Raw genomic sequence first — 12,233 nt, 5'->3', positions numbered from 1 at the left:
AAGTTACCCACTGCACACCTTTGTGACCTGTAATCACATCTCCAGGCTGTGGTGTGACACATCTTTAATTATCTGCTTGAGTGGGCGCAGTCTAGTCTTGGCAACACTAAGAGCTGTGCACTTAAGCCTGTTGGCAAGATGCCCAAAATAAGTTTCTTGCTGGTTTATCTCAGAATAAATCTTCCTGGCAAAAGGAAAGTTCTGTGATAAGATAGTTTTTATTAATGCAGAAGTGGAATAGTTTTAACAGACAGAAAGGGGACTGTCCTGCACTTGGAACACTCTCCTGGAGAGTGGAAGATAGAATTCAGTCCCCTGTAGAACAAGAGGGATTTGAGTCTTAAGTTGTCTGACCCTGGGATGGAGACAGATCAGCTTCCCCACCAGGAAAGAAGCTATGAATCCACAGTGGATGAGAGAAAGCATCTTATTCTTTCTGTAGGATGTAGGTTCAGCTTTATTAGTTCAAATGGCTTTTCCCCACTGCCAAATTTAGGCAGATCCTTGCTGAAGTTTGTAAATCTTGACTGCAAGTGTCTTGTTTCCCATTCTTCGGGACCCAACCCACTTGGCCCTTCCAGTGCCTGCAGCACTTAAGTCCTTTTGTGGATCTAGCCCTAAGTCAGGGATACCTGCATAACAGAATAAGTTAAGACTGCACTCCTTCCCCTAGAAATTATCTAAAGGTAACCTGTACCCCTTGTTGAACAAAATTAAACTCCTCTACTCTCTCTGCATACTGTGCAGGTGGTAGATTTTGTCCTCCACAAATCAAAAATGCACATTTTTGTCTTGCATGGCCCTGTAATTTCACCAGCCATGAACTGCTCTGTGTAAAAGAGACCACACTGCCTGGGGACCCTGAAAATCAGTTTGTGTTTAACAAGCAGGACTCCACAGCAGCTATGCTGTGTCTCACTGATGCTGATTTCCCAAATGACTCTGTTTGATTTGACACTCAGCATAATTACCTGTTGTACTACAGCCGCCTTTCCTCCTTCCCTTGTTGTGGATGTAAGTGCTTCATTCAAGCATTGCAGACTAAAAATAAATTATTAAGTTACAAGGGAGAGCTAGTAGCAAGATGGGTATCAAAACGAGCAGGAAGAAGCAGCAGCAGGAAGACTTACCTTGCTAGCTCAAGGCGATCACAAAGCTTTTCCACCTCCTCCATCATTTTAACACAATCTGCTTCATTATCAGAAAAGTAATTCCAGTTCTGGAAGCAGAAATACATGTTCTACAAAGTTCTTGAACTTTATTGTCCTGTTCCTCCAGACAAAGGGTTCAGACACAGCATTCTTCAGCCACAGCTGTGTTTGGACCTGTTTGGTCAGCTTTACTTGTAACTCAAAACCATTCAGGTATGTGTTTTAGTGTTGTGGGTTTTAGTAACCCACTTTTCACACCCATCTCCAGCCCTACGAACAGCAAGGATGTGCCACACTCTGATCTAAGCAAACACAGTGATTTCACTGATGTGACCTGCATTTCAGTGTAATTATAGTTAAATACCTTGCATGTTGTTCTCAGTTTTTGCCTTTCTTTCTTGATTGCTTTCTTCTGGATCTCCTTTTCCTTTTTTGCTACTAATGCTTGTTGCCTAACTTCCTCCTCCTCCTTTTCTTTCGCTATCCGAGCTGCTTCCAATTCTGCTTGTCTTTGCTGCAATCAAGAGGAAACAAACCAAACAAGAAACCAGTCACACTGTTCCAGGGTCATTCAGTCATCCAATATTAAAATGTTCTGTTTGTGGTTTGGGTGGGTTTTGCTTTGCTTTAAAAGGCATCAACACTTTACTGTTTGATTTTCCCCAAGAATTCTGAGAGAGGTGATGAAGCATACACCAGTTGGCATTAATTCAAGTACCCTCTGAGTTTATCAGTCCTGACTTCCTCCACAATGCAGATACAAAGATATATGAACATTCCTATGCCTCAGGAGTATAAGCTTGGAAAAAATGCAGTGGTCCAGCATTTCTCCTGCATCACTATTAATATTTTGCAGTGTTCCAGCACTGTCTCTTAAGATGCTTTTTAGCACCTTACAGTTCCCTTTCATTCCTGCACTGATTTCAGAGCCATCTTTTCCAAACTGTTAAGAGTAATCAAGTGTGTTGTGTTACCTCAAAGTGTTTCATACCAACCAACCACTCACCACGGGCACAAGCCAAGCAGCCTTATCCACTCTAGAAAAAGGAAAGTAGGTCACAGAACTTAACACCTGCCCTGAAACCAGAGGAAGTGTCTGTAACAACAGAACTCAATTTTGGAAGGGATTTTGTTTCAGATCTGTGTTCCTTGTTTCCACCTCATTCTCAAAAGGCTCTCAGTCTTGCTCTGCCTGCTGCACAGGCAAACACAATACAACACATCTTAGCCTCCCAGGGTAATTCTAACAGGACCTTCTGACACAGCCAGAAGCTGAAGCAGTGGATCAGGTGTGAATGAACCAGGGGTTTGCAACCCAAATAAACTTACTTTTTCTTTTGCCTCCTGTTCTTTTCGTTTTGCTTCTACCTTTGCTTTCTTCTCTGCTTCCTTCTTTGCCTTTTCCTCCTCCTTAAATTTCTTTATCCTGGGATCACAGCTGTATGCATTGTCTGGCAGAAGAAAGGAAGCATCATGTATAAAAATAGCAAACCAGGAGATCTGCACTGTTAGTTAACAAATCTCTCCTTTAAAACCAGCAGTTTGTGTGCTCACCAACAAGTGTCCTAATTCTGTTCATTTCTTCTTTTTTCCTCAATGCTCTGGCAGCTCTGTTCTGCTTTTCAATCCACCTCCTTTCATCTCGACTGAAAGGGAAAGCACAGCTCAGTGCTAATGCTCTGTGATGCCGCTGCTAGAAATTCATCCACAAACTTTCCCCCACACAGATGTTCTTCTGGGAATGCTTCAAAAATAGACTTCAAAAAATGAACTTCCAGGCCCAAAGCTCATGTCAAAAGTACTAAGTGTTTACATGATTACATAAACCTGACAAACCAAGCTGCTTAGCTGTCACTGCAGGGAATGAGATCATGGACCTGATTTCCAAAATGCAATCCACTTGCTTACCTAATGCTAAACCCAAGCAAAACAACAGGAATGCTGGTGTAAGGTTTAACTAAAGGGCAGCAATCTAAGCAATGCCAATTATCTCATCTTACAGAATATAGGGCATGCCAAGTAAACTCTTCTGCACAGAACCAGCACTCTCTGTGCAGTACCAAGGCACTTGGGTAACCAAAGTCATGCTGGATTCACTCCAGTAAAATACAGCTCAGCTTAAACAGACTGAAAATTGGCTGAGTAAATAATCTGAAAATATTTGTCACTGCTGTCAAGAAAGAGGCAAATTTTTAGTGTGGGTCTATAGACTCATCCACACAACCAAATAGAGAACAACATAGGGGACAGAGGGGTTGGAACTAGATGATCTTTAAAGTTCTTTTCAACCTAAACCATTCTATGGTTCTATACCTCAGAACAGAAAACAATTGCCATGACAGAGTAGGATTGAAGCTTCAAAACACGAGCTACATCACCTTTGGCAAGAAGGGGTAACAAGAATCATGAACATCTGAACAGCAGCTGAAATGTAGTTCTCTCTGCTAAGTCCAGCACACTATGTACCATTTGTCTAAGCAGCTTTAGAAAAGGGCACTAATAACAGGAATGAGCAGGGAAAAAAAAGCTATGCAAATAATTCAAGATCCTTCCAATGAGAAGCCTAGAGATTTATCACAAACACAAGTGATATGGAATTGATTACAGTGCCTTCACAGGATCTTCACAGGAGGGAGAACAGTGGGTCCAGTGAGGCTCAAAGAAAGAGGCACAAGAGAAGAGAAATGAGTGCCTAGCTACAGCCTAAGTATGTCAGTCTCTAGCCACAAAGCAAGCTAACCACTGAGTCTAAATGCTAAATAGATTTCTATCTAAACTTGGAAGAAGAGGTTCATACAATGCAAGTTATGGTTACACAAGGATGACTAAGTGGAAGGCTGTGCCCTGTGAAATGTGTGTTAGACTAACTGATTTGGTGCTCCAGCCTGAACATTCTGTGTTTGGAACTGTAGGAAGGGTAAAAATAGAATGCACTTTCCAATGGCAACACGGTCTGAGTAATTCAGCAACTATCACTACATCAACAAACACACAACTTTCATTAACATCAAGCCATTGGAACTCATCTCTCCAAACTCTAGAAAATATCACTTCCTCAGTATAAGAGCGAGAGAGAAACGATACCTTCCCACTCATCCACTCTGCTCTGGCTCCACGTTCAGCCTGTGCTTGGGACTGGCTGGAACTGCAAGTCTGAACTGAACTGAACACACATTTCAAAGCACCTCAGGCACATCTCTGTGATGCAAGCAAGAACTACTTCATTACACAAATAATACACAGAGAAGCTCACAGTTCCATGACTGACTCCTAAGCTGGGAGAGTGCAATTCACACTTAGTTGAGCTACCTTTCTTCCCATGACTTACAGTCTAAGAGGAAGTTGGGAAATCTTGCTGTATCAATCTTACAGTATCCCGTCAGATTTCTTTTTACTTACATACCATTCTGCTTTTTCTTTTTCCTCTTCATCTAAATAGGAAAACTCTCTCCAGGAATCAAAATTATACCTAAGGTCAATTTAAGGAAAAAAATAGTGAATGAAAAAACAGCAAAACTATTAGAAATCATCTACCTTTTTTTACTATTAAGTTTTTGTGGGCAATTATACTGCTATTTACAATCTATAATACATAATTTGCAGTTATACTGCACCTGCAGTGATTCCACTGTGTTAATTCAAAACACAAGATGCTGTTGAAAGCAATGATTTACACCTATCTGCACTGTGGGACAGAGTGCACCTTAGGATGGGATCAGTCTCACCAACTCTACATGTCTACATTGCAGTTGCCTAAACTTCCATCACAGGCAGTGGGAAGGAAGTGCAGCCTGCAGAGTTCAGAGAGAAATGAATCTTCATGTAAGCACCTGTATTTAGCAGGTAAATCAGGCCATAAACACTACTGACTTTACTGGACTAGACACACCTCTGTTTACTACAGGAGTTTAAACACCTAGCACATCTTCACTAAGAACACAAGTTAGGTGAGATGAACCCAATTTCCAGCCTGTGGGTCACAGTGGCTCACAGCCTTTGTGGGCAGAAGCTCCTGCTGCAACTGTGAATTCACAACACATATAGATTAGCTGGGAGAAATTCAGCTCATTCTGTGGAAGGCACAAAGAGCTGTGGGATGATTTTGTGACACTACTAGGTGGGAAGAGCCCACACAGCAGAGGGTCTGCAAGCCCTTCACATCACACTGTGAACAGAAACAGAGGCATCAGCTAACTTACCAAAATGAATAGAATGCATCTACCTCTTCAAATGATGAGTTCATGTCCCCAAGTTTAGGTACATTTTTCTTGTTTGACCACCTGAAAATAAATTGATATATTCAAGAGGTAATACATATAATCTGAATGCAGAAAAAAAGTCACACACATTAAGAGAGAACCACCAAACATTGATAGTTACTTTTATCTTCTCTTTTAACCAGCTCAATTACTGTCTCCTGTTAATATCTCATAAGAAAATCAACAAAAAATGGCATTTTTAGTCAGCAGACTACAAACACTTGGTATTCTAAGTAATTTTAAGCTGAAACAATGTGTTGTACAAAAAGTACAATAGGTTATAGGGAACTGAGAACAGACTTTGTTGCTTTAAATCTCATGGGTCAAACTCAGTGTCACCAGTGTGACAGTTTGGATGATGCAAACTCAGTGTCACCAGTGTGACAGTTCAGATGATTTTCAAATGAAACCATAGATAATTGCACTATTTTAATTGTATTACATTTCTAGCAGATTAATACATCTCTTGTTACAATGTCAGAAGAGTTTGCAAATGCTGATTCTCCAGCCACAGCAGAGAAGCTAAGTCTGACACAGCTTACCTGGCATTTCTTTCAAAAACTGGTGAGAAAACTTCAAAGAAGTTTTCTTTTGCTTCACTTTTGGAAGGTACAGAGTTATCAAAAGTAGGGTCTATGCTGTTAAATGCTCTTCGTTTCACAGGGTCAGATAGTATTTCATAAGCTGGAAAAAAGTTACCAGACATAAGGTTCTAAATGTTTCAAAAGATGCTCTCAGATCTGTGTTTGATCTATCATTCTGTACAGCTTGACATTTCATTATTTTAGTGACATCAAATAGCATTTGTTGTCTGTTCCTGTTAAACTAAGTAGGAGAAAAATGCTTATGACATAGAAGACATTTAACCATTAAGATATAACAAAACAGGTAATATTTAAAATAATTTTATAGCAGTAAATTCGGTTCAGGCACTGCGAGTTTGGGCATGACATCCTCAGGCTTTTATCCTACACCAGGTCCTTGCAGGTAAATTGACAAAGTGGTTTACTGAGGCACAGGGTAAAATCAGTCCCTGAGTTCATATGATATCAGAACTGGCAAGAACAGGAGCTATTCATTACAATTTTTGCAGCTCATGGTGAAGTTGTACTGAGACTTGGAGAGAATATAAACCAACACATAAAACATGCACACACTCCTATTTTACTGTTCTTACAGTCCTGCAGTTGAGGAGCATCACACTGCTGGATCTTACATCCTGGAAGTCACACACATTGTAGCTTCAGTAAACTCCTATTTTTAATCAAGGTAGTGTGGAGTTACTTGGTCAGTTCTACAATGATCACTGTTTTTCAGGAAGAAAGAAAAGTCATCAGAAGAATCACATTTGTGTTGTGATCATTCATGGGCTTCTCTGCCTGCACCCCTGGATAGAGAACACCATGCCATGAGGTTGGATCTAGGGGGTGATAAGCTGGAGGAGGCCTTGGTGCTCTGCAGTTCTGTAAACTGATCTCACAGCACATTAAAGGAGAGAGGAAGGAATGCAAGTGGCCACCAATGAGCTGCTGCCTGCCAGTTTACCCTTCCCCTCTGGGGAGGGAGTTCCTTCTGCCAAGACTCTAAATGGTCCCAATTATCCCCTGCATGGAAAGCCAAGAGCCTCAGTACCCTCACACTATCTTTCCTGATGCAAGAAATTCTGTGCACATCCACAGGTTTCTCTTCTACTTAAGAGACATCCCTTCCATCCAGATCCCCAGTTCTACTCTCACCTACTCAGCTCCCCCAGCTCTGTATCTCTCACTCATTCCCTTGTCAGAGCCAGCTTTGAATCCCACCTACGTATTCCTTCCCTTCCAAGTTTCCTTCCTCGTTCCATTACCACTTGTTCCTACTCCAGATACCCCTTTCCTACAACTGCATTTCTGCATTTCCTTCCTCCAAAGTGCTACCTGGAAGCATTATTCCTCTTCCAAGCTACATGTGCTTTCCTGTCTGTTTATCCATGAACTTAGGTCACAAGCAGGTAAGAGGAAACATATTTTGCTCCTTGCACGTGGAACACAGAGCACACTCCTGAATTCAGGTGCAGGTTGTTCTCCTTACAGGTATCAGACAGGACTGCAACTACAGAGAAACAATTTCCTTTGGCAGCTGTTTCCCTTTTGACAACGTTAAAGGAGGCTGAAAGCACTACTCTGTCTAACACATCATCTCACAGTAACTAGTATTGTAGGAAGAGTTTCAAAAGAAATAAGTTTAGAAACAAAAATTCTTGGCCTTATTGAGTGCAAATAATTTGTTTCACATAAACAAAAAAGCCAAGCTCCAAGGCATTCCTAGAGATATAAGTCATACACCTAGGACAGTCCCTGTGGTTTTGGAATTGGCTAGCAGTGGTGTTCTAGGTCAGAGAATCATTAAGGTTGGAAAAGACCTCTAAGATCACTGAGTCCAACCATTAACCTCAGCACTGTCAAGTCCTCCACTACAAGCAAGAGGGAAATGTTATTCAGTTGAGTTCACTCACTCATCTGTGGGCAAAACTGAGCAGCTGAAGAAACTGATATCCTGGATCAAATCATCACATGTTCTGCTGTCAGAGCAAGCAGGTTAGAAACCAGATTTTCCAACTGCTGTTGGTGTCTTAAAGGAACTGCTTCATTGCACACCAGGTATGGGCCCACCTGCAGTGGTACATCTGTGCTTGTGCTGCTACACATCACCTTGTGCCACCAAATGTCTGCCAGTTACATTTCCTTCCTTCCCAGAGGGAAGTGCTATTAATGTGAAGTCTATTTATTGAGGCACTTTTCTACTATGGAAAAAGAACTTCTCCAGCTTTTTAGCCATTGACAAGTCATTAAAGTCCTAATAAAGGACTAGAAATATGTTTCTGACTATCAAGTACATGTGAGCCAGCAGTGTGCACAGGTGGTCAAGAAGGCCAAGAGCATCTTGGCCTTGATTAAGAAGAGTGTGGCAGCAGGACCAGGGCAGTGATCATCCCCCTGCACTGGGCACTGGGGAGGTCACACCTCAGTGCTGTGTTCAGTTTTGGGCCCCTCACTGCAAAACGGACATTGAAGCACTGGAGTGAGTCCAGCCAAGGGCAATGAGGGCAGAAAAGGTCTAGAACACATGTCCTGTGAGGAAGGGCCAAGGGAATTGGATTTGTTTAGCCTCAAGAAGAGGCTCAGGGGTGACCTCATGGCTCTCTACAACTCTGACAGGGAGTTGTAGAGAGGTGAGGAACGTCTCTCCTGCCATGTCTGCAGGGAGAGGACTAGAGGGAATGACCATAAACTGAGACAGGGGAGAGTCAGATGAGATGTTAAGAAAAATGTTTTCCCTGTTAGGGTGTTCAGACACTGGAATAGGTTGCCCAGGGATGTAGTGGATTCACCATCCCTGGAAGTGTTTAAGAGACATCTGGATCTGATGCTGGAGGATATGGTTCAGGGTTCAGGGGTTCTAGCAGTGACAGGTTAATGGTTGGACTTGATCTTAGAGATCTCCTCCAACCTTGATGATTCTATGATTCTACGACAATCAGCACATCTAACAAAAGAGATCAATTGCTTACCTTTAGTTATGCAGGTAAAATAATCATTATCACCTTCCCCTATCTGTTCTCCTGCAGCTTTTCGCTTGTCTGGATGATGTTTCAAAACCATGGATTTATCTAGCAAACAGATAATGTAATTACATTTAGAAATGCTTCATCACTAACAGTTTCAAGGTACAAAGTAACCCAATAATTCCAACTGACATTTCTCTAATAGCCACTTAAATAAATATAAACACCGAACCCACAGAAACATCTGAAAGAAAACAGATAGGAATTAATGAATCTTCTTTGATTTAACACTATTGTCAGAATTCAAATGATTGCTGAACACAATCCAGGATGAAATTTGGCAAGGAAACTACAACCACAAGTCTGTGAAGACTGAGGTACTCACCTGTGGGTAACATCAAGCACACACATAAGACTTTGGGTCAGATTACCTCTCTAGGAATCCTAAGACACTCTCTTGAATACTAAGACACAACTAGCACATACAAAACATCTTCTAAAGGTGCTACCAAGTCAGTGTTTAGAAGGTAAAACCAGATTTTAAACTGACATCTTTGCCAAAAAGCTCTTGCCATGTACATATACAACAAACACTGTGCCTTCTTGGCTCACTAGAGAACACCAGAGAGAAGATACCATGCAAGGGGTTAGAGCCTGTTGGAAAACAGGTCAGAATCCTTCTTCAAAACAGGAAAGCACAGTATACACTGGTGAGAAAGACTCACATCTCACCACCACCATGTAGCAGCTGAGTGCTGTTAGGCTCCTAGAGAGAGAGGCTCCAGTTCTTGCTCAGTATGATCAGTGAGACCCCTGACCACCACCAGGTCTTGCTCTATGCCACACCAGCATGGGCTCCACAGTGGTGCTGCTAAGCAGCACCTGCCTGAGGCAACATAATTTCTTGTGTAAGCTGGTAATTCACTGATCTGTGTAATGTTACGTAGGCTCAGTAACTTTTAGTTACTTGAATACCTGAAAAATCATAAGCTCCTGCCTGCTCCATTCCCATGCAACACTGGATCTAATCAGCCTGATACGAGCAGTGTGTTCAGCAGCTTTAACGTGGCTGATGACCACTGTGAGGGGCTTCAGGCATAGGGATAGCTGTACTGCTCTGCCTTTCACTGAGCCTGGAGGCTCAAAAGTGTAGAGATGTACAGTTACAGTATCAAATTTGTTGACAAAATACACAGGCAAGAAAGCTGAGATACGAGATCTTAATTCCCTAGACTGAGGCCTCTGGATTTCAGAGCTGTGATGTGAATTTAGAAGGTTGGTAAGCACAGAGGAGCCATTTTTAGGCCTATGAAAGAGTCAAAAGCTTGTTCATGACATGCAGGAATTTTCACGTGGAAGACAGTTGTGTCCATCTGGAATAAAGGTCATGAAGGAAAAGTACTTACGAGCTGCTTTGATTTGCTTCTGAGTAGCTCTGTATCGTATGTGTCCCAGCCCAAGAACTGCATAATGGTCTTGATTCTGAGAGGAAAACAAACAAACAAACCTCAATAAACATTGATAAGTAAGACTTAAATCCAGTCCTCCCTCCACCTCTTAAAAACAAGAGGCAGAATTCTTCCCTCTCTCAATAAATCCTGGGAAAAGGCTGTAGGAACAGCTGTCTTAAAGGCCATGATTATTGAATAGCCAAATAAACCGAGCCACTGTTAAATTCAAGTGGCTTAATCCAAACTGGACTAAAGCAGTAGACAGTTCAGTTATTGGAAAACTGAATTGCTGTCTTTACTATTGAGTGCTAATGTAACTCCAGAATGAGGGAGGTGGTGACAGGGAGAACGAACACTTGTAAGACTTTCAGGCAGTGAAATGAAAAGCAACAGCTCAAGACTAAGATCTTAGCCTGATGTGTACTTGAGTTTGCCCCCACCAACAGTTATGCATGAAAAACCCAAGCCCAGCTATTGTGCTAAGGGACACAACACAATGGGGGTGGGAGGGGAGGAGGAAGGGGATCTCTAGCAGATGAGAATGTCAGACAACTCTGATGGGCAAAACCAGTTAACACTAATGTGTATTGACTGAATACCTTCCAGTCCTTTGGGTCAAGGGTTTTTAACATAGGAAATTCTTCAAGCTGCAATTCTTCATCCCCTGATTCTTCAGAAAGTTCCTTCTCATCTTCTAGCTCCTGGAAAGAGGCAGAAACATTTATGTTTCTCCTCTTAATAAATGCTTCAAACCATCTTCCCACAGGCTCCACTTGACAGAGTACTGATGCTATAAGCAAAAACATAAAAGCAACTTCACCTTCTGTGGTTTAGTTTTGGTTTGTTTTAAATTAAACCCCATAAAAGCACTGCAGCATGCAAGCCTAGAGGCTGCCAAACCTTCTCGTTGGCTCTATAAGCACCAGAGTGCACAAACCAAAGCATGTTGAAGAGAAACTCAACATGAGCTGCAGTGTGTGTTCACAGCCCAGAAACCAAACAAATCTTGAGCTGCATCCAAAGGAGTGTGGCAGCAGGTCAAGGGAGGTGAGTCTCCCCACCTGGAGTACTCCCCACCTGGAATACTGAGTGAAGTTCTGGTGCCCTCAACATAAAAAGGACATGGAACTGTTGGAGCAATTCCAGAGGAGGTCACGAAGTTGCTAAGAAGATTGGAGCATCTCCCCTATGAGGATGGGCTGAAGAATTTGGGGCTGTTCAGCCTGGAGAAGTGAAAGTTGTGTGGAGAACTCATAGGAACCTTTCATTATCTGAAGGGGCCTAAAGGGAGGCTGCAGAGGGACTCTTGGTTAGGAGCAGCAGGGACAGGACAAGGGGCAACGGACATAAATTAAAAGAGGGGAAATTTAGGTTAGATATTAGAAAGAAGTTTTTTTTCCTGTGAGGGTTCTGAAACACTGGCACAGGTTGCCCAGGGAGGCTGTGGCTGCCCCAACCCTGGCAGTGTTCACAGCCAGGTTGGATGAGCCTTGAGCAACCTGCTCTGGTGGGAGGTGTCCCTGCCCAGGGCAGGGGTTGGGACTAGATGATCTCTAAGGTCCATCCTAACCCCTAAAATTCTATAATTCTGTGTGTCCATCAGACCTGACCTTCCAAACACTTCGCTGTGCTCTCCCATCTTGAGAGATGCTAAAGGAACACACATGTTAGGTGATGTTAAAAATGGTCCATGGTTTGGTCACGGAGATGACTGCAGGAGCAGCATTAAACAGGGCTTGATCTTCATAAAACCACAGAATTCTGTGCCATATCATAACACAGACGTGACTATACCACATGCTATCAAAAGAAGCGACTGATCTTCCCT

General features: G+C 42.4%; 1 protein-coding gene across 1 annotated transcript in view; it reads right to left on the bottom strand.

Annotated features, from left to right (window-relative positions):
* DNAJC2 (DnaJ (Hsp40) homolog, subfamily C, member 2) overlaps window positions 1–11,281 on the bottom strand; it is a 15,522-nt gene extending 4,241 nt beyond the window's left edge. The window contains exons 1-11 of the mRNA XM_009075551.1: window positions 11,005–11,281; window positions 10,361–10,436; window positions 8,961–9,059; window positions 5,953–6,094; window positions 5,351–5,431; window positions 4,555–4,620; window positions 2,706–2,797; window positions 2,481–2,602; window positions 1,516–1,665; window positions 1,131–1,219; window positions 972–1,041 (exon numbers count right to left, since the gene is read on the bottom strand). Coding sequence (XP_009073799.1) covers window positions 972–1,041; window positions 1,131–1,219; window positions 1,516–1,665; window positions 2,481–2,602; window positions 2,706–2,797; window positions 4,555–4,620; window positions 5,351–5,431; window positions 5,953–6,094; window positions 8,961–9,059; window positions 10,361–10,436; window positions 11,005–11,211 — 1,194 coding nt within the window. The 5' untranslated portion in view covers window positions 11,212–11,281. The remainder of the gene's footprint in view (window positions 1–971; window positions 1,042–1,130; window positions 1,220–1,515; window positions 1,666–2,480; window positions 2,603–2,705; window positions 2,798–4,554; window positions 4,621–5,350; window positions 5,432–5,952; window positions 6,095–8,960; window positions 9,060–10,360; window positions 10,437–11,004) is intronic.
* Window positions 11,282–12,233: the final 952 nt, after the last annotated feature.

Source organism: Acanthisitta chloris, unplaced genomic scaffold (assembly GCF_000695815.1).
Source record: "Acanthisitta chloris isolate BGI_N310 unplaced genomic scaffold, ASM69581v1 scaffold41605, whole genome shotgun sequence".
Lineage (NCBI taxonomy): Eukaryota > Metazoa > Chordata > Aves > Passeriformes > Acanthisittidae > Acanthisitta > Acanthisitta chloris.
The sequence above is the reverse complement of the archived record's forward strand: the minus strand, read 5'-3'. Positions and strand labels throughout refer to the sequence as shown.